The following is a 22,900-nucleotide window of genomic DNA, read 5'->3' as shown; positions in this document are numbered from 1 at the left end:
ACAAGTAAAATATATATATAATGTGTGAGCGTGTGAGTTGGCCAGTGGGGTGAGGGTAAACCTATGATTCTAATAAGTAAGATAAACAATAGCAGGGTCAGGGATAATTCCCTCAGTGCACTCATGGTTTAGCTTCCACTCATGAACTGTGGGCACTGTAGTGTGTGTGTGCGCGCGCACGCGCAGGCTTATGTGTTTGTGTGACTGTGGCGGTGTATGTGCGTGACAGGGAGAGAGAGACAGAGTGAAAGGAAAAGAAGGAGGGGAGGGAGGCTGGTAGAGAATTGAGGATTAAATTGTCTGACTCTGTGAACCTGCCGATCAGTAAAACACCATTCAGATTGGCAGTGCAGTCTATCTCTGTCACGTGCACACACACATGAGCATGCACACGCACGCACATACACCATCTTTTTCTCTAGATATGCTACTACACAGGAGGGTGCACTAGCTGACCCCCGGTGGAGTAGCCAAAGAGGGTTTACTGTTAGGATAATTCCCTCCATTAATGACCAAAGCCACTGTGTAGGACTTTCTACTCTATGCAATTGTCAGATCCTTTACTATGACAATCAATTTGATCTCACCCTCAGGCATTCAGTGATTCTGTTCCCAAAATCAATATGTTATGACTAATGAGTAGTACTGTGTTGGTTGGTTTACAGTGAGAGGCGAGGAGAGAGTAGAAACAGGGAAGCATCATAAATGTAGCCTATATAAGTTACAGCATTCCCTGTGACAGGGTGAAACTTAAATTACATCAAATTAAAAGTTGTCCTCAAGGGATGAGAGAAGAATTCAAGTCTGAGCAAGTGAGGCTTGAGGATGAAATGGAAGTGACTGCTCTTCTCTAATGATGTATCTACATGGAGGAAAAGAGGAGATTGCTGTGACTTGTGTTAGTTATAAGAACTTTTTTTCTAAAGATATTTTATGATATGTTTGGTCATATAAAGCTTACAAAGCCCTATATGTTAAACGTTATGAAATATAAGTTGCTTAGTCAGTTAAAACACTTTCATTTATGGAATATAGCTGTGATACAATGTTCTAATCTACAATGTATCATAAGCCTATTACTATGTATAAACATTATTGTAAACATCTTGGATAAAGACTGCCTCTCTTTTTTTAAACAATTAGACCCACATGTAGGGTAAACACACACATATTTCCTCACTCATAAAGTGGGTAGGGTATGAATCCTTGGGCTAATAACGTCCGGCTCTATGAATAACAAAAGCACAACTCAAACTTCTGCCTTCCACAAGCTCCTACCAATAAGCGCACGGCAATTCTGACGATGACCAATGGCTGCGTCCCTAGACAAATCTGCGCAGACGTTTGAAGGACTGTCCAGTTGAAAGAAAGTATCCTGGAGCTGCAAATCCGGAGAGGGAAAGCAGTGTTTCGTCAATGGAAGGCATAAAGACAAGTTGGTAGAATTTCTAATCAATTTTGAAAAATATAGTAGGCTAGGCTTATTACAAACGAATAGTTGTTGTATCACGCGCACATGAATAAGACTTTATAACCACGTTATAAGATATATCTTGGTGAGGTTTGAGTTTGCCATTATTCAGCTCAACGATTGATAAATGAATGGCTCTGATAGTGACTGATCGGAGCTGCAAATTGAACGGGTCATCGACAATTTACGGTAGGATTGGCACAAGAAGAGAAGGCAAGACAAGCAAAACCGGTAAAATGCAGCCTAAAGACACGGAATATTCAACAGATGGGTTACCCAAAGCATTTTTACACAGTTTGAGGACACTCTTTGACATCCTTGATGACGGGAAGCGAGGGTATGTGCACATATCGGAGATTGAGAGTCGATGGCAAGGGGCAGATACTCATGATTTGCCCGGCGGGGTGCTGGAGTGCCTGAGGCGGATGGCCCCACCGCATGGTTGCCTGACATTTGAGCGCTTCGTGGCGGGGTTGCGATACTCCATGCTGAACCCGGACAACAACAACCAAATGAAGGGCCAGTCTGCCGTGCACCCGGAACACCCGCACTCTAAACAGCACCATCTGCCAGCGCAAAAACCAGCCCCGCTCTCTGCCTGCTCTGTCGGAACTCGGATTGAAAACAAAGTTATTCCACTGGATCCGAGCAACGGGACCAACCATACACATCACAACCGCGCGTCCTCACTTCAGAGTCGGTCCAGACATGAGGAGGGGAACACTGGATACCCAGTCACCTCTGCCGCAGGTGGCCCCATGCGGTACACCAATGCGGGTTATGAGAGATCAGGCAGAAGTTTGGAACGGATTCCCATTGTGCTCGATAACGGTTCGTATCGAGCAGATTCGGTTCGAATGGTGAAGCAAGCGCATCCACAGCAGAGTCGGGTGAGGTCCATAGAGTCCCTTGCGCTCGAGTCACCAAACCTCCAAAAACCAAGTAAGTTTGAATGTCACTCTTGATTGATTTCACATGGTGATAAATTAAATATCTGAATGAGTATTGAGTGGGTCTGCAGGAGAGATGAATTATCTAAATCAGGACCAGTCATCCATCTCTCTCTCTCGCTGTCTCTCTCCATGGGTGTATTTTGTTTCTCACTAGGGTAAGCGATCAGGAAAGACTCAAGGATGTAATGCTCATTGATCGTCTCTCAGTAATAAGATAAAGTGGGTTGTAAACAGGTCAGGACTATTCTGCTGCCTCAGTCTCATTGACCCAGCTGTGTACATAGAGGAGTATGAAACACACACACGAGCACTTATCATCGCCATACCAGACACACAGACATCCTCTCACTAAACCTCTGCAGCACAACAGGTTAAGTTCCAGGTTACAAAATGTTTAGCATCAAACTAAATCAGTGGTGTAAAGTACTTAAGTTAAAATACATTAAAGTATCTACTTAAGTTGCTTTTTGAGATATCTGTACTTAACGATTTATATTTTTGACTGCTTTTACTTAACTACATTTCTTAAGAAAATAATGTACTTTTTACTCCATACATTTTCCCTGACACCAAAAGTAGTCATTACATTTTGAATGCTTAGCAGGACAGGAAAATGGCCCAAGTCACACAATTATCAAGAGAACATCCCTGGTCATCCCTACTGCCTCTGATCCTCTGGGCACACTAAACACACATGCTTAGTTTGTAAATTATGTCTGTGTGTTGGAGTGTGCCCCTGGCTATCTGTACATTTTAAAAACACTAAAATGGTGCCTTCTGGTTTGCTTAATATAAGGAATTTGAAATTATTTATACTTTTACTTTTAATTTTGATACTTAAGAATATTTTAGCAAATACATTTACTTTTGATAGTTAAGTATTTTTAAAACCAAATACTTTTAGACTTTTATTCAAGTAGTATTTTACTGGGTGACTTTCACTTTTACTTGAGTCATTTTATATTAATGTATCTTTACTTTTACAGAAGTAGGACAATTGGGTACTTTTTCCACCACTGGACTAAGTGTCAGCTGCCCTCTGAGCTCTTGATGCATGCAGTCTCGCAGGTTGACGTTTATTGTCATGAATCTTGCCCTGGAGGCAGAACTGAGCGATTTCCTCTAGATGGGTCAGCTGCAAAGTCAATATTGGCTATGTGTGATCCACCGCCTCCATTCGGTCTTATGTAGACTAGTAACATTTAAAATTGCTTTTGTTTTTTTACATTGGATAAAAGTAGTGATTCAGAGCTACAAAATTGTATATCATACACTGCAGTTGAGGAACAATGAGAAAGTAATTCTGCTTTGAAAGTTGATAAACTTGTAACCCCACTTTTGAGAAAATGTCCCTTGAATGTTTTGGTACACCTACTGGAGAGCTCGTCTTTGTCTACACCTATTCAGCATCGTTCACACACCCTTAAGCCTTAGCCCCACCTATCTCTTTACAAAACTCCAAGTAAAAATACACTTCATCTAGTACTTGGCCTATATCCTAATCTGACTTTGAAAGTGTCCAGATAAAAATATTTTATTTATATTTTATAATTAGCCTATTAGATGATGCTTACCCAGACACTAGTCTAAATTGATGGGTCATGTGAAAGAAATGCTCTAACCACCCCCAACCACATCTAGAAAAGTGGAGGGGTCACTATTGTCTAGACATGTACAGTACACATGTTCATGATATGCAATAGATGTCCGTAAGCACCCCCAGGCATACCTGGCTAACTTGATGGGTCATGTAATCATTCTCTTGCGAAGTAGAGTCTTTTGTTTAGACATGTAGCCAGTTAGCTAGCTAAACAATGAACCATAATCCCAGCCCATAGCTACAGTACAAATGGATTGTCATAGCTAGCCACTATGCATGAAATGCTAGAGTATGAATCTGCAGGTAGCTAAAACGAACCAACTAGGGTCAATGTTAGCTAGCTAGCTAACATTAGGCTATAACTAGCAATGCACATGGCTTTCTGAGATACAAATAATATTACTACACTGATCATACTTGTAATGTTAGCTAGCTAGCCAGCAAGCTAATGTTTGCTAGCTAACTAACAGTATTTTAAAATTTTATATAACCTTTATTTAACTAGGCAAGTCAGTTAAGAACAAATTCTTATTTACAATGACGGCCTACCCCGGGCAAACCTGGACGATGCTGGGCCAATTGTGCGCCGCCCTGGCTAGTGGAAAGATTTCTGTCTTTTTCCGTAGCTAAACTAACTAGATTCGTAATCCAACAATTCATATTTACAGATGGCATACAAGTTTGTTATTAAGGCACATTAAAGTTTGCATGTTTCAGAAGGCATTTCTGCCAAAAAATGCATTTTGATAAAATTCAAATGCCTCTCCTGTGAAGTAGTGACTTCTGCCATTTTTTATTGAACCTTTATTTAACTAGGCAAGTCAGTTAAGAACAAATTCTTATTTACAAGGACAGCCTACGAACAGTGGGTTAACTGCCTTGTTCAGGGGCAGAATGACAGATTTTCACCTTGTCAGCTCGGGGATTTGATCCAACAACCTTTTGGTTGCTGGCGCAATACTCTAACCACTAGGCTACCTGCCGCACCAAATACGGTTCGATTATTGAAACGAGTCACATATTGTAACAATTCATGTAAACAAACATTTTGTTTTTGGTCGTAATTTAAGGTTAAGGTTAGGCATAAGGTTAGCAGTGTGGTTAAGGTTAGGGTTAAGGTTAGTGTTAGGTTTAAAATCAGATTTTATTACTTTGTGGCTGTGCCAGCTAGTGACCACTATGCAGAGCTGCCTCCAAGGCAAGATTCATGACAATAAATGCCAACCTGCTGCAGTCTCATTCATACCTTAGTCATCCATATAAGTTCCAGGCAGTTTGTGGTTATACAGTTTGTTTTTGATTTGTTGATCTCGTCAGGCTGATTAGGGATTACATGTCCTTACTTAAATATACATAAGAAACAACTTTTCGGTTATAGTCACAATTCTCTTAACCGTTAGGTTACCTGCCGCATCAGCTCCATACCAATTCCATCATGCATTGCACAGTGGAGTGAACACACTATAAAAAGTGATTTGAATTTAAAAGGAATTGCGTCAACTGGTTACAATTACATGAGTTAGGTTTTCTCAATTGAAAAAAACTACATTTGTTGAAACCAAATCTATGACTCAATGCCAACTGTTATATTTCATTATTAACAAACCTACAGTATGTTTCAAGTTGCAACCTGTTTCTTTAAACACTCAACTTACAAAAAAATGTTATAAATGCAAATGATTACAGTATATAAATAACACATTTTAGTTGATTTTTCACTTTGGAATCACCTATCTACATTTCTTCAATTTGGTTACAAGCAGTTACATCAATTTATTGTTAATCAAGATATTAAGTTGGTTCCATAACATGAAATAATGACACTTTCTTTGCATAAGACTTTCAAATGAACTGGTTAAAATATTGTAACCAAATGGTGACCATCTCATTAGTCTACTCATATCCACTCATTTTGCATCATCATGATGATGTTGCCGGTGACACTTTGCTTCTTGAAAGTCCAATACCTTAAAATCTTGACTGCTGACATGCAAAACATTTTGGGACTGTATCAACAGTGGACTAATGAAAAAGATACCAAAAGTTAGTTTTTGAGTGGATTTTCCATTTAAGATTCAGTGCTGGCAGTCAACATATAATAATAAAAAACTGAACACATTACCTGGAATGACATTCACCCTCACAGGTGGCCAAAAATAACAAACTGAAAGCCACAGCCCCAATAGGCCACGCCTCCAACTCTTCTGATAGGCTGCTGCCACTACATTGCACGCACCGCTATGCAATGTGAATGTGCATGACGTGTTGAAAACAATTTAGAATCTTTCATTCAATAAAAAAAAAATGACATTGATCTGTCAAAGTCGTTATTTGATTTCAGACTAATTGAATAGAATAGGTTGAAAGAACCAAAGCGTAATTTTGGATCATACCAATCAGAAAAAGCACTTCAGATGAAGAACTGTGCCGTCTTACTTTTTACAGTGCATGACAAGTACTGTGCAATAGGAACCATTTTGAGTCAGCTAATTGATTCCCAGCAACAGATCTTTTGATCACATCCTTTCATTTAGTGTGAAGGTGCCTACTCTGAGCTTGTCATCACAGCCTTGTAACTTCTAATTTGACCTCACCTACACACATGCTAACACCAAACCTAACCCTACACTACACACATACTGCTAGTGTCAGTGTTTATGGACAGCTCTCTTCAATAATGTAGCTGTTTGTTCTCTCCCTCTATGTGAAGATGATAAGACCAGCCACACCGCTGCTGTACATTTTCTAGCCCTGGAACCACTGGAACCACTGCCAAATTGCCACATTAGAACAGAGAACCAGAGCCCACAGCTAGGGGCCACAGCTAGGGGTCAATCCTTCCACACTCGCTGGTATTTTACTAATGGGTGAGCTCAGCTAACTAACCACCATTATTTCAAAGCCCTGGTATGCCTTTTAAATCTCTCCGCTCCAGTGAAGAGTGTGTAACTGGCCTCCAGCTTGTCCAGCGTGAGTCACAGATCATGTCTCAAATTCCTCAGGATGCTTAGCCAGAGTTTTGAATGGGGTCTGGACTGCTGCTAACAGGATCATCAGCCCAACATTTCCTGGTCCTTTCCTGGTCATTTTCTGTCCTTTCCTGGTTCCCTCATTAGACTGGCCTGTGTTCACCGAGGTCGGGAAAGCCATGGAGAAAATCCTGCTTTGTCACATGCATCACGCAAGCTCTCTCTCTCTCTCTCTCTCTCTCTCTCTCTCTCTCTCTCTCTCTCTCTCTCTCTCTCTCTCTCTCTCTAATGGCCTTGCTAAATCCAAGCCTGTCTGTCTGTATAACTGGGAATGTCTGAAGCTATAACTGTGACATGTCCATGTCCGTGAAGAAGCAGCCTGGAGGCCCTGGCTAGCTACCTTCGTCAGTGCCACAGAGCCACTGTACATGCGATTGGAAAGTGTGGTGAATGGTGATGTTAACTCCCCCAGCAAACCCGCTGGATTAGCGCAGATTACCACATGCAGGGTAATTGAGGCACGGCAGCTGTGAAATCCTGCCCACCCCTGAAGAAGCGGCCATTACCCTGCACTCCCTCTCTCTCTGGCACCCTATTCTCTACATAGTGCACTATATAGGGAATAGAGTGACATTTAAGATGCAGTCTCTTCTTGGGGGATGTCCAAAACCATGCATAGAGGTCACGGCTGCCGCTGTGGTACTCAGTGAAGAGGCTGATGTGGTATTGGAGCAGGGTAATGGGCCAGCGGCTGGTGCTGGATTGTGGGCTATGGTTTACAGAGCTGCTGACCCCAATGCTTTAGTGTCCTGCCAAGGTTATGCTGAATTAAAGGCATAATAACAATTATCACTCCTCTGGAGCACTGGATAATAATTCCCACGCTTTTAAAGGCAGCTTCTGGACAGCATCACTGTGTGGGTGAAATTACATCCATGCTATACGATGCTCTAAACATTAGCAAAGATTTAACATTTTTCATGGCTGCAGTTCCTGCTGTTCTATCTCTGTGTAGCTGAGCAGTGAGCTGTAGGCAGTCAGACAGGCGGAGGAGGCTGTGTGGAAGAGGTTGGACAGAGAGAGAGAGAGAGAGAGAGAGAGAGAGAGAGAGAGCCTGTCAGAGCTTGCCTTCCTGACCTGTCTGACTGCAGATTAGCTGTGAGGAACAACTCACCTCAGGAAAAACTGGCTCTGGAGCCAGACAGACACACACGCACGCACACACACACACACACACACACACACACACACACACACACACACACACACACACACACACACACACACACACACACACACACACACACACACACACACACACACACACACACACACACACACACACACACACACACACACACACACACACACACACACACACACACACACACACACACACACACACACACACACACACACACACAAAACAGGGGAGGTGCAGAGTACAGGAGGGACATTCTTTGTCAGCCGTTACTGCTCAAGACAACATGACATCACCTGTGGATGGATGGAGCAATAGAAACTGCTATGAAGACACCCCTCAACTTCCTGGAATGTTATTCATTCACAGCACAACAGAGTTAGGAATGTAGCAGAGGCATAGTCAGTGCCGTATGTGATCATGTCAATATTTCCATCAACACTGAGGTTATAATAGACAATGCTACAGTAAATGTAAAACTATTGTTAGCCTTCTATCCAAGCGTTAAAGAGACTATAATGAGGGCAAATAAAATGACCCGAGTCTAGATCGGTTGAGTGTGATAGAATAAGCCTACAGGTTCCCCGTGGGTCACCATCTTATCTTCAGCTGAGCAGCATTCATGCTCTGTAGGGCAGATTCTGACCCTGATATGATGATTTCAATACTAACTAACTATCTTTCTTACTGTCTCTCTCACTGTCTCGCTCTTTCTCTTCTCTATGCTCTCTCTCACTGACTGGCTCTTTCTCACATGCTCCCTCAACCTAACCTCTCCTCTGCTGTACAATCAAAACCATTTTTCATCACAATTTCTTGCTGCTGGAATGGAAAAACAACACCTGTTGTGTTTATGTGTTCAGACCAAATGGGAAATGGCACATCGACAGGTGAAACCATTGCAATTAGCAATGCTGTTATAAGATGTGCAAATGAGGCTTACATACACCGGTAAACAATATCCTCTTTGGGTGGCAGAGTCCAACTTGAAGACTATCTAGAAACACTAAACTAGGGGCTTTACATATTTCCCCTTACATATTTGGCCACTCTGAACCCCACATACTTCTGCCCTCAAGGAATTATATCCAGTTACCGATTAACAGGATTTCTGGGAGTCATGATACAACATGGAAGAGTATCATGTTTGTTCTGCTCTGTTATCTACTATCACCTGAACTTGCATTTTCTTCTCATCTCCCCCCTCAGAATTGTAATTTGTCCACATTCAATACAACCAGAGAGAAACCTCTTTTCTCTCAGTTGATATTGGTTAGCAGGGAGGTTAGCTTCCTCGTGTGGCAACCATAGGCACTGCAGGATGTCTCTCACACAAAATCAAATCAAATTGTATTTGTCACATGTGCTGAATACAATAGGTGTAGACCTTACAGTGAAATTCTTATTTACAAGCCCTTAACCAACAATGCAGTTTTAAGAAAATCAATGAGTCAATGTGCGGGGGCACAGGTTAATCGAGGTAATTGAGGTAATATGTACATGTAGGTAGAGGTAAAGTAACTATGCATAGATATTAAACAGAGAGTAGCAGCAGCATAATGCAAATATGGGACGACAATGCAAATAGTCCAGGTAGCCATTTGATTAGCTGTTCAGGAGTCTTATGGCTTGGGGGTAGAAGCTGTTAAGAAGCCTTTTGGACCTAGACTTGGCAATCCGGTACCGCTTGCTGGAGACTTTGGCAAATGTTATGGGGTTCCTCTAACACCGCCTGGTATAGAGTTCCTGGATGACAGGAAGCTTGGCCACAGTGATGTACTGGGCCTTATGCACTATCCTCTGTAGTGCCTTGCGATCGGAGGCCGAGCAGTTGCCATACCAGTTGGTGATGCAACCAGTCAGGATGCTCTTGATGGTGCAGCTGTAGAACTTTTTGAGGATCTGAGGACCCATACAAATCTTTTCAGTCTCCTGAGGGGGAATAGGACATGTCGTGCCCTCTTCACGACTGTCTTGGTGTGTTTGGACCATGATAGTTCATTGGTGATGTGGACACCAAGGAACTTGAAGCTCTCAACCTGCTCCACTACAGCCCCGTCGATGAGAATGGGGGCGTGCTTGGTCCTCCTTTACCTGTAGTCCACATTCTTCTCCTTTGTCTTGATTACGTTGAGGGAGAGGTTGTTATCCTGGCACCACACTGCCAGGTCTCTGACCTCCTCTCTATAGGCTGTCTCATCATTGTCAGTGAGACACACACACACTCACAAGATTTGGGGTGGATTTGTGGTGATAATGTGTTAGTCTGATGTTATCTCTGGTGATTCTAGGCTGGGAGACACAGTTCAGTTCTATCATACAGTGGCAATAAAAAGTATGTGAACCCTTTGGAATTACCTGTATTTCTACATAAATTGGTCATCAAGTTTGATCTGATCTTCATCTAAGTCACAACAATAGACAGACATACTGTGCTTAAACTAATAACACACAAATTATTGTATTTTTGTTGTCTATATTGAATACATAATTTAAACATTCACAGTGTAGGTTGGAAAAAGAATGTGAACCCCTAGGCTAATGACTTCTCCAAAAGCTAATTGGAGTCAGGAGTCAGCTAACCTAGAGTCCAATCAATGAGACGAGATTGGAGATGTTGGTTAGAGCTGCCTTGCCCAATAAAAAACACTCACAAAATTTGAGTTTACTATTCAAACTATTCAAATTTGCCTGATGTGAACCATGCTTCAAACAAAAGAGATCTCAGAATACCTAAGATTAAGAATGGTTGACTTGCACAAAGCTGGAAAGGGTTACAAAAGTATCTTTAAAAGCCTTGATGTTCATCAGTCCACGGTAAGACAAATTGTCTATAAATGGAGAAAGTTCAGCACTGTTGCTACTCTCCCTAGGAGTGGCCGTCCTGCAAAGATGACTGCAAAAGCACAGCGCAGAATCCTCAGTGAGGTTTAGAAGAATTCTTGAGTGTCAGCTAAAGACTTACAGAAGTCTCTGGAACATGCTAACATCTCTGTTGGCGAGTCTACGATACGTAAAACACTAAACAAGAATGGTGTTCATGGGAGGACACCACTGACCAGCAGAGGGAGTAATTGTATTAGTTTTGGTCAGGATGTGGCAGAGGGTTTGTGTTGTGTGTAGGTTCTAGGTAGGTTTTCTATGTGTAGGTTGGGTGCTGGACTCTCAATTGGAGGCAGGTGTTTCTAGTTGCCTCTGATTGGGAGTCCTATAAACAGGTGTGTGTTTTTCTTTGTGGTTGTGGGTAGTTGTTTGTGAGCACTGCTTTTGTTTAGCCTGCCACACTGGTCTTATCGTGAGTATTGTTTATTGTTTTTTCCTGTGGATGCTTTACTCGTGTTTTATTAAAAAGATGAGTATCCACATTCCCGCTTCGTATTGGTCCTCCCTTCAACACAACGACATTATTTGTGACAGAACTACCCACCATACCAGGACCAAGCAGCGGAGGAATTCTGGTGAGGACTGGGGAACACGGCGGGTAAGGGAGCCCGAGAGGCAGCCCCAATAAAACATTTTGGGGGGGCACAAGGGCTGTTTGGCGGGGCGAGGTTGGAGACCCAGGCCAGCTCCCCGTACCCTTTTTGGACAGAAACAGACTGGACAGGTCCCGTGCTTTGGGGTAGGTGCTGTGGTGAGGCCTGGTATTTTCAGGCCGGTATGCGCAGTACCAGTGCCCCGCATGTGCCAGGGGAGAGTGGGCATCGAGCCTGAAGAGGTGATGTCAACCCTGCGCTCGAGACCGCCAGTGCGCCTCTACGGTCCAATGTTTCCCGCTACACGCACTAGCCTTGAGGTGCGTGTCTCCAGGCTGGCACGTCCTGTACCAGCCCCACGCATCAGGCATCTAGTGCGTCAGCCCAGTCTCGCCAGTCAGGAGTCGCCAGAGCTGCCCGCCAGTCAGGAGTCGCCAGAGCTGCCCGCCTGTCCTCCGGCCCAGCCAGAGCTGCCCGCCTGTCCTCCGGCCCAGCCCGAGCTGCCCGCCTGTCCTCCGGCCCAGCCCGAGCTGCCCGCCTGTCCTCCGGCCCAGCCCGAGCGGCCCGCCTGTCCTCCTGCCCAGCCCGAGCGGCCCGCCTGTCCTCCGGCCCAGCCCGAGCGGCCCGCCTGTCCTCCGGCCCAGCCCGAGCGGCCCGCCTGTCCTCCGGCCCAGCCCGAGCGGCCCGCCTGTCCTCCGGCCCAGCCCGAGCGGCCCGCCTGTCCGCAGGCCCAGCCCGAGTGGCCCGCCTGTCCTCCGGCGCAGCCATCGGCGCCACCTAAGTGGGCGACGCCGAAGGTGGAGCGAGGTCCACGTCCCGCAACTGAGCCGCCTCCTATATAGGTGGGGAGGGGGGGGTGTAGCACAGTGCCGTCGTTGACGGCAGCCACCCTCCCTTCCCTCCCTTTAGTTTAGGGGGATATTTTTGTTGTTTGGGGGTTTTTGTCTTTTCTTGGGGGGGGTACTGTCACGTCCTGGCCAGCAGAGGGAGTAATTGTATTAGTTTTGGTCAGGATGTGGCAGAGGGTTTGTGTTGTGTGTAGGTTCTAGGTAGGTTTTCTATGTGTAGGTTGGGTGCTGGACTCTCAATTAGAGGCAGGTGTTTCTAGTTGCCTCTGATTGGGAGTCCTATAAACAGGTGTGTGTTTTTCTTTGTGGTTGTGGGTAGTTGTTTGTGAGCACTGCTTTTGTTTAGCCTGCCACACTGTTCTTGTCGTGAGTATTGTTTTTTCCTGTGGATGCTTTACTCGTGTTTTATTAAAAAGATGAGTATCCACATTCCCGCTGCGTATTGGTCCTCCCTTCAACACAACGACATTATTTGTGACAATTGCTGCACGTCGGAAGTTTGCAATAGTCACCTGGATGTTCCACAGCACTACGGGCAGAATATTTTGTGGACAGATGAAACTACAGTTGAGTTGTTTGGAAGGAACACAACACTATGTGTGGAGAAAAAAAGGCACAGCACACCAACATCAAAACCTCATCCCAACTGTAAAGTATGGTGGAGGGAGCATCATGGTTTGGGGCTGCTTTGCTGCCTTAGGGCCTGGACAGCTTGCTATCATTGACGGAAAAATGAATTCCCAAGTTTATCAAGACATTTTCTAATAAAATAAAATAAAATTGTATTTGTCGCATGCGCCGAATACAACAGTAAAATGTAAAACCTTACAGTAAAATGCTTACTCACAAGCCCTTAACCAACAATGCCGTTTTAAGAAGTAAAAAATCATTAAAAAGCAGCAGTAAAATAACAATAGCGAGGCTATATACAGGGGGCACCAGTATAGAGTCAATGTGCGGGGGCACCGGTTAGTCAAGGTAATTGACGTAATATATACACATGCGTAGAGTTATTAAAGTGACTTATGCATAGATAATAACAGAGAGTAGCAGCAGCATAAAAGAGGAGGGGGGGGGGATGCAAATAGTCTGGGTAGCCATTTGATTGGATGTTCAGGAGTCTTATGGCTTGGGGGTAGAAGCTGTTTAAAAGCCTCTTGGTCCTAGACTTGGCACTCCGGTACCGCATGCCGTGTGGTAGCAGAGGGAACAGTCTATGGCTAGGGTGGCTGGAGTCTTTGACAATTTTTTGGTCCTTCCTCTGACATCACCTAATATAGAGGTCCTGGATGGCAGGAAGCTTGGCCCCAGTGATGTACTGGGCCGTACGCACTACCCTCTTGCGGTCGGAGGCCAAGCAGTTGCCATACCAGGCAGTGATTCAACCAGTCAGGATGCTCTCGATGGTGCAGCTGTAGAACCTTTTGAGGATCTGAGGACCCATGCCAAATCTTTACAGTCTCCTGAGGGGGAATAAGTTTTGTCGTGCCCTCTTCACGACTGTCTTGGTGTGCTTGGGCCATGTTAGTTTGTTGGTGATGTGGACACCAAGGAACTTGAAGCTCTCAACCTGCTCCATTACAGCCCCGTTGATGACTCCTTTTCCTGTAGTATACAATCATCTCCTTATTCTTGATCACATTGAGGGAGAGGTTGTTTTCCTGGCACCACACTGCCTGGTCTCTGACCTCCTCCATATAGGCTGTGTCGTTGTTGTTGGTGATCAGGCCAACCACTGTTTTGTCATCGGTAAACTTAATGATGGTGTTGGAGTCGTGCCTGGCCGTGCCGTCATGAGTGAACAGGGAGTACAGGAGGGGACTGAGCATGCAGAAAGTCCAGGATCCAGTTGCAGAGGGAGGTGTTTAGTCCCAGGGTCCTTAGCTTAGTGATGAGCTTTGAGGGCACTATGGTGTTGAACGCTGAGCTGTAGTCAATGAATAGCATTCTCACATAGATGAAAGGGCAGTGTGGAGTGCAATGTGAAAGGGCAGTGTGGAGTGCAATAGAGATTACATCATCTGTGGATCGGTTGAGGCGGTATGCAAATTGGAGTGGGTCTAGGGTTTCTGGGATAATGGTGTTGATGTGAGCCATGACCAGCCTTTCAAAGCACTTCATGACTACAGATGTGTGTGCTACGGGTCAGTAGTCATTTAGGCAGGTTACCTTAGTGCTCTTGGACACAGGGACTATGGTGGTCTGCTTGAAACATGTTGGTATTACAGACTCAGACAGGGAGAGGTTGAAAATGTCAGTGAAGACACTTGTCAGTTGGTCATCGCATGCTCAGAGTACATATCCTGGTAATCCGTCTGGCCCTGCGGCTTTGTGAATGTTGACCTGTTTAAAGGTCTTACTCAAATCGGCTGCGGAGAGCGTGATCACACAGTCGTCCAGAACAGCTGATGGTCTCATGCATGTTTCAGTGTTACTTGCCTCGAAGCGAGCATAGAAGTTATTTAGCTCGCCTGGTAGGCTCGTGTCACTGGGCAGCTCTCAGCTGTGCTTCCCTTTGTAGTCTGTAATAGTTTGCAAGCCCTGTCACATCCGATGAGTGTCGGAGCCGGTGTAGTATGATTCGATCTTTGTCCTGTGTTGAAGCTTTGCCTGTTTGATGATTCGTCGGAGGGCATAGCAGGATTTCTTATAAGCTTCCGGGTTAGAGTCCCGCTCCTTGAAAGCGGCAGCTCTACCCTTTAGCTCAGTGCGAATGTTGCCTGTAATCCATGGCTTCTGGTTGGGGTATGTACGGTCACTGTAGGGACGACGTCATCGATGCACTTATTGATGAAACCAGTGACCGATGTGGTGTACTCCTCAATGCCATCGGAATAATCCCGGAACATTTTCCAGTCTGTGCTAGGAAAACAGTCCTGTAGCTTAGCATCTGCTTCATCTGACCACTTTTGTATTGACCGAGTCACTGATGCTTCCTGCTTTAATTTTTGCTTGTAAGCAGAATTAGGAGGATAGAATTATGGTCAGATTTTCCAAATGGAGGGCGAGAGCTTTGTACACGTCTATGTGTGTGGATGTGGTAAATGTGGTTTAGAGTTTTTTTCCCCATCTGGTTGCACATTTAACATGCTGATAGAAATTAGGTAAAACAGATTTAGGTAAAACAGATTTAATTTTCCTGTTTGGTTATGGCGGCATACAGCTCGTTGTGCGGTTTTAGTGTCCAGCATCGGTTTGTGGTGGTATGTAGACAGCTACAAAAAATACAGATGAAATTTTCTAGGTAGATAGTGTGGTTTACAGCTTATCATGAGATACTCTACCTCAGGCGAGCAAAACCTTGAGACTTGCTTAGATATCGTGCACCAGCTTTTGTTTACAAATATGCATAGACTGCTGTTCTATCCTGCCGATGCAGTGTGTAACCCGCCATCTGTATGTTAATCATGTTGTTGTTCAGCCACAACTCGGTGAAACATAAGATATTACAGTTTTTAATGTCCCGTTGGTAGGATATATGTGCATTTAGCTTGTCCAATTTATTTTCCAGCGATTGTGCGTTGGTCAGTAGTATGGATGGCAAGGACAGATTAGCCACTCGTCGGCGGATCCTCACAAAGCAGCCTGATCTCTTTCCGCGATATCTTTTCCGTCTCTTTCTCCTGTGAATGACGGGGATGATGGCCTGTTCGGGTGTCTGGAGTAAATCCCTCTCGTCCGACTCATTAAAGAGAAATTCTTCATCCATTTCAAGGTGAGTAATCGCTCTTCTGATTTCCAGAGGCTCTTTTCGGTCATAAGAGACGGTAGCAGCAACATTATGTACAAAATAAGTTAAAAAAAATGTGAAAAAACAAACAAAATAGCATGGTTGGTAAAGAGCCTATGTAACGGTAGCCATCCTTTCTGGCGCCATTACATGTTGCAGGAGAATGTTAGGCTATCTGTCTGCCAATTGAAGCTCAACAGAAGTTGGGTGATGCAACAGGACAACTACGCAAAACACAGACGTAACAACAGAATGGCTTCAACAGAATAAAATACGCCTTCTGGAGTGGCCCAGTCAGAGTCCTGACCTCAACCCGATTGAGATGCTGTGGCATGACCTCAAGAGAGCGGTTCACACCAGACATCCCAAGAATATTGCTGAACTGAAACAGTTTTGTAAAGAGGAATGGTCCAATTCCTCCTGACCGTTGTGCAGGTCTGATCCAAAACTACAGAAAACATTTGGTTGAGGTTATTGCTGCCAAAGGAGAGTCAACCAGTTATTATATCCAAGGGTTCACATACTTTTTCCACCCTGCACTGTGAATGTTTACATGGTGTGTTCAATAAAGACATGAAAACGTATAATTGTTTGTGTGATATTAGTTTAAGCAGACTGTGTTTGTCTATTGTTGTGACCTAGATCAAGATCAGATCAAATTGTATGACCAATTTATGCAGAAATCCAGGTATTTCCAAAGGGTTCACATACTTTTTCTTGCCACTGTAGATACAAACCTTCATCCACTGAACACAACAGAGTGAGTCAGAACTTCTCTCGTCTCTGGCTTTCATGTCCACCAAGCTCTATGTATTTGATACTAACATTATATAAGAACAAAGATACCCAAACACTAACATGTACCTAATGTTTATGTTATTCCTTACAGCAAATGGTCATGTTTTCATTTGATGTGTTAGGTGATGGGTACCCAGAAGAATATACAGAGTTCCAACAGTATTGGGACAGTGACACATTTTTCTTGTTGTTTTGGCTCTGTACTCCAGCACTTTGGGTTTGAAATGATACAATGACTATGAGGTTAAAGTGCAGACTGTCAGCTGTTATTTGAATGAATCTTAAATAATGACGAGTGAGAAAGTTACAGACGCACAAGTATCATACCCCAAAGACATGCTAACCTCTCACCATTACAATAACAGGGAGGTTAGAATTATTTGAAGGGGTATGATATTTGTGCATCTGTAACTTTCTCACTCATCATTATTCATGATTCATTCAGGATTATCCGTAATCATGGTAGCATCCACATGAATGTAGAAGTGTTTAGAAACATATTCTATTCTTATTTACAATAAAAGTGATTCCAAAATGACACAATACATTATTTACCATTAATTTCTATTTGGCACAAAATAATCTGAAACACAAATAAAACAAGCAACATTTCCATAGACATATGGAAATATCGGCTCTATCCAAAATTACAACCAACTAGTTGCAGCATTACCACAAGAAATGGAGGAGGCAGGTAGTAGGGGGAAAAAGTAAGGAACTTGTCTGTCGGGCCTGCATTAAAGACCAAAATTGGTTAAAGAAAACTGTGATAAATAAAAATATATACCAGTTTCATTTAAGGACCAAAAAATTGACAGCTGTCCCATATAAATTGCAAAATAGTTGGGAACAGATTTTCCATGTACCGATTCCATGGCACATGGTTTATGAATTGACATGCAAAATGACGCCGGATTTAAAACGTAGAATTTTTCTATTTAAATGATTATACAAAATTCTTGCAACCAATAGAATGTTATATACAGTGGGGAGAACAAGTATTTGATACACTGCCGATTTGGCAGGTTTTCCTACTTACAAAGCATGTAGAGGTCTGTAATTTTTTATCATAGGTACACTTCAACTGTGAGAGACGGAATTTAAAACAAAAATCCAGAAAATCACATTGTATGATTTTTAAGTAATTAATTTGCATTTTATTGCATGACATAAGTATTTGATCACCTACCAACCAGTAAGAATTCCGGCTCTCACAGACCTGTTAGTTTTTCTTTAAGAAGCCCTCCTGTTCTCCACTCATTACCTGTATTAACTGCACCTGTTTGTACTCGTTACCTGTATAAAAGATACCTGTCCACACACTCAATCAAACAGACTCCAACCTCTCCACAATGGCCAAGACCAGAGAGCTGTGTAAGGACATCAGGGATAAAATTGTAGACCTGCACCAGCCTGGGATGGGCTACAGGACAAAAGGCATATACACAGGACAATGTGTATATACAGTTGAAGTCGGAAGTTTACATACACCTTAGCCAAATACACGTCAACTCAGTTTTTCACAATTCCTGACATCTAATCCTAGTAAAAATTCCCTGTCTTAGGTCAGTTAGGATCACCACTTTATTTTAAGAATGTGAAATGTCAGAATAATAGTTGAGAGAATGATTTATTTCAGCTTTTATTTCTTTCATCACATTCCCAGTGGGTCAGAAGTTTACATGCACTCAATTAGTATTTGGTAGCATTGCTTTTAAAATGTTTAACTTGGGTCAAACATTTCGGGTAGCCTTCCACAAGCTTCCAACAATAAGGTGGGTGAATTTTGGCCCATTCCTCCTGACAGAGCTGGTGTAACTGAGTCAGGTTTGTAGGCCTCCTTGCTCGCACACGTTTTTTTCAGTTCTGCCCACAAATATTCTATAGAATTGAGGTCAGGGCTTTGTGATGGTAACACCAATACCTTGACTTTGTTGTCCTTAAGCCATTTTGCCACAACTTTGAAAGTATGCTTGGGGTCATTGTCCATTTGGAAGACCCATTTGCGACCAAGCTTTAACTTCCTGACTGATGTCTTGAGATGTTGCTTCAATATATCCACATCAATTTCCTTCCTGATGATGCTGCTGCTATCTATTTTGTGAAGTGCACCAGTCCCCCCTGCAGCAAAGCACCCCCACAACATGATGCTGCCACCCCCGTGCTTCACGGTTGGGATGGTGTTCTTCGGCTTGCAAGCCTCTCCATTTTTCCTCCAAACATATGATGGTCATTATGGCCAAACAGTTCTATTTTTTTTCATCAGACCAGAGGACATTTCTCCAAAAAGCACCATCTTTGTCCCCATGTGCAGTTGCAAACCGTAGTCTGGCTTTTTTATGGCGGTTTTGGAGCAGTGGCTTCTTCCTTGCTGAGTGGCCTTTCAGGTAATGTTTATATAGGACTCGTTTTACTGTGGCTATAGATATTTGTGTACCTGTTTCCTCCAGCAGCTTCACAAGGTCCTTTGCTGTTGTTCTGGGATTGATTTGCGCTTTTTGCACCAAAGTACATTCATCTCTAGGAGACAGAACGCGTCTCCTACCTGAGCGGCATGATGGTCTGCATGGTCCCATGGTGTTTATACTTGCGTACTATTGTTTGTACAGATGGATGCGGTACCTTCAGGTGTTTGGAAATTGCTCCCAGTGATGAACCAGACTTGTGGAGGTCTACAATTTATTGGAGGTCTTGGCTGATTTATTTTGATTTTCCCATGATGTCAAACAAAGAGGCACTGAGTTTGAAGGTAGGCCTTGAAATACATCCACAGGTACACCTCCAATTGACTCAAATGATGTCAATTAGCCTATCAGAAGCTTCTAAAGCCATTAAATCATTTTCTGGAATTTTCCAAGCTGTTTAAAGGCACAGTCAACTTAGTTTATGTAAACGTCTGACCCACTGGATTTGTGATACAGTGAATTATAAGTGAAATAATCTGTCTTTAAACAATTGTAGGAAAAAATACTTGTGTCATGCACAAAGTAGATGTCCTAACTGACATGCCAAAACTATAGTTTGTTAACAAGAAATTTGTGGAGTGGGTGAAAAAAGAGTTTTAATTTGACTCCAACCTAAGTGTATGTAAACTTCTGACTTCAACTGTATATATACATTTCTTCCCTGTGGCTCAGTTGGTAGAGCATGGTGTTTGCAACGCCAGGGTTGTGGGTTCGATTCCCACAGGGGGCCAGTACAAAAAAATAAAAATGCATGAAATGAAATGTATGCGTTCACTACTGTAAGTTGCTCTGGATAAGAGTGTCTGCTAAGTGACTAAAATGTAAATGTATGTATATATATATATATGTATGAATGCTTATATAGATACATATATATGTGGGTATGTACTGTGTATATATATACACTGCTCCAAAAAATAAAGGGAACGCTAAAATAACACATCCTAGATCTGAATGAATGAAATAATCTTATTAAATACTTTTTTATTTACATAGTTGAATGTGCTGACAACAAAATCACACAAAAATAATCAATGGAAATCCAATTTATCAACCCATGGAAGTCTGGATTTGGAGTCACACTAAAAATTTAAGTGGAAAACCACACTACAGGCTGATCCAACTTTGATGTAATGTCCTTAAAACAAGTCAAAATGAGGCTCAGTAGTGTGTGTGGCCTCCACGTGCCTGTATGACCTCCCTACAATGCCTGGGCATGCTCCTGATGAGGTGGCTGATGGTCTCCTGAGGGATCTCCTCCCAGACCTGGACTAAAGCATCCGCCAACTCATGAACAGTCTGTGGTGCAACGTGGCGTTGGTGGATAGAGCGAGACATGATGTCCCAGATGTGCTCAATTGGATTCAGGTCTGGGGAACGGGCGGGCCAGTCCATAGCATCAATGCCTTCCTCTTGCAGGAACTGCTGACACACTCCAGCCACATGAGGTCTAGAATTGTCTTGCATTAGGAGGAACCCAGGGCCAACCGCACCAGCATATGGTCTCACAAGGGGTCTGAGGATCTCATCTCGGTACCTAATGGCAGTCAGGCTACCTCTGGCGAGCACATGGAGGGCTTTGCGGCCCCCCAAAGAAATGCCACCGCACACCATGACTGACCCACTGCCAAACCGGTCATGCTGGAGGATGTTGCAGGCAGCAGAACGTTCTCCACGGCGTCTCCAGACTGTCACGTCTGTCACATGTGCTCAGTGTGAACCTGCTTTCATCTGTGAAGAGCACAGGACGCCAGTGGCGAATTTGCCAATCTTGGTGTTCTCTGGCAAATGCCAAACGTCCTGCACGGTGTTGGGCTGTAAGCACAACCCCCACCTGTGGATGTCGGGCCCTCATACCACCCTCATGGAGTCTGTTTCTGACCGTTTGAGCAGACACATGCACATTTGTGGCCTGCTGGAGGTCATTTTGCAGGGCTCTGGCAGTGCTCCCCCTGCTCCTCCTTGCACAAAGGCGGAGGTAGCGGTCCTGCTGCTGGGTTGTTGCCCTCCTATGGCCTCCTCCACGTCTCCTGATGTACTGGCCTGTCTCCTGGTAGCGCCTCCATGCTCTGGACACTACGCTGACAGACACAGCAAACCTTCTTGCCACAGCTCGCATTGATGTGCCATCCTGGATGAGCTGCACTACCTGAGCCACTTGTGTGGGTTGTAGACTCCGTCTCATGCTACCACTAGAGTGAAAGCACTGCCAGCATTCAAAAGTGACCAAAACATCAGCCAGGAAGCATAGGAACTGAGAAGTGGTCTGTGGTCACCACCTGCAGAACCACTCCTTTATTGGGGGTGTCTTGCTAATTGCCTATAAGTTCCACCTGTTGTCTATTCCATTTGCACAACAGCATGTGAAATGTATTGTCAATCAGTGTTGCTTCCTAAGTGGACAGTTTGGTTTCACAGAAGTGTGATTGACTTGGAGTTACATTGTGTTGTTTAAGTGTTCCCTTTATTTTTTTGAGCAGTGTATATATATCAAAAATATATTTGGGAGATTGGAAATGATGCAGACAATTACATTGATGTAAGCAACAATCTATCTGCAATATTAAAGCTGATCCACTTCCCCCCAAAAAAATGAGTCGAGTCACAAGCTTGATGTAGTCATTGTGTGCTATGAATATGAAACTAAATGCTTAACTTTTTACTACTTTAATACACATATAAGTGAATTTGTCTCAATTCTTTTGGTCCCCTAAAATGAGGGGACTATGTACAAAAAGTGTTGTAATTTCTTAACATTTCACCCAATATGGATGAAAATACCATCAAATTAAAGCTGACAGTCTGCACTTTAACCTCATAGTCATTGTATCCAAAGTGCTGGAGTACAGAGCCAAAACAACAGAATTTTCACTGTCCCAATAGTTTTGGAGCTCACTGTACAATGTACTAACCAGACAGTTGATACCCGTGTTCCAGACAAGATCTGGAAGTCAGTTGGTAACCACCCCTTCCTGCCCTCTCTCTGGTCCAGGTATTGTGGAGGCTGGTTTGCCGAGGTCCCAGAGTGAATCAGCCACGGGATTTACTGCCTCCAGACGCCATGGGCGGAGCCGGGATGAGCAGAGACGCCACACCATCACCAACGGAGTGGGTTACGGAATGGTACGTACATGCGTACACACACACACACACACACTGTTGCATATGCACAGATTTAAGAGGGGCAGTGAAACAACCATGTTCTCACCGCTAGTGATGTTCAGTGATGGTGTTCATGTTAGGGTCATTTTATCTAGAGGGTGGAGCTGAGAACAGTTCCATGGATAAACAGGCCTTTCTGCTCTGTGCAGACTTCTACTGCTCTCTGGCACTTTGTTTCTGTTGGCCAACACCCACCATTCACTCCCTCATTCCACCCCTCTCCCTAC

At 43.7% G+C, this 22,900-nt stretch overlaps 1 protein-coding gene across 2 annotated transcripts in view; it reads left to right on the top strand.

Moving 5' to 3' along the window:
- The first annotated feature begins 1,365 nt into the window (after positions 1-1,365).
- Positions 1,366-22,900, top strand: part of LOC106566787 (suppressor APC domain-containing protein 2) — a 29,140-nt gene continuing 7,605 nt past the window's right edge. For both annotated transcript variants that reach the window (XM_014135188.3, XM_014135178.3), the window contains exons 1-2: positions 1,366-2,413; positions 22,504-22,634. In XM_014135188.3, coding sequence (XP_013990663.1) covers positions 1,603-2,413; positions 22,504-22,634 — 942 coding nt within the window. In that variant the 5' untranslated portion in view covers positions 1,366-1,602. The remainder of the gene's footprint in view (positions 2,414-22,503; positions 22,635-22,900) is intronic.

Source organism: Salmo salar, chromosome 01 (genome assembly GCF_965601325.2).
Source record: "Salmo salar chromosome 01, fSalSal1, whole genome shotgun sequence".
NCBI classification, from domain to species: domain Eukaryota; kingdom Metazoa; phylum Chordata; class Actinopteri; order Salmoniformes; family Salmonidae; genus Salmo; species Salmo salar.
Note: the sequence above shows the minus strand (reverse complement) of the source record. Positions and strands in the feature narration are given on the sequence as shown.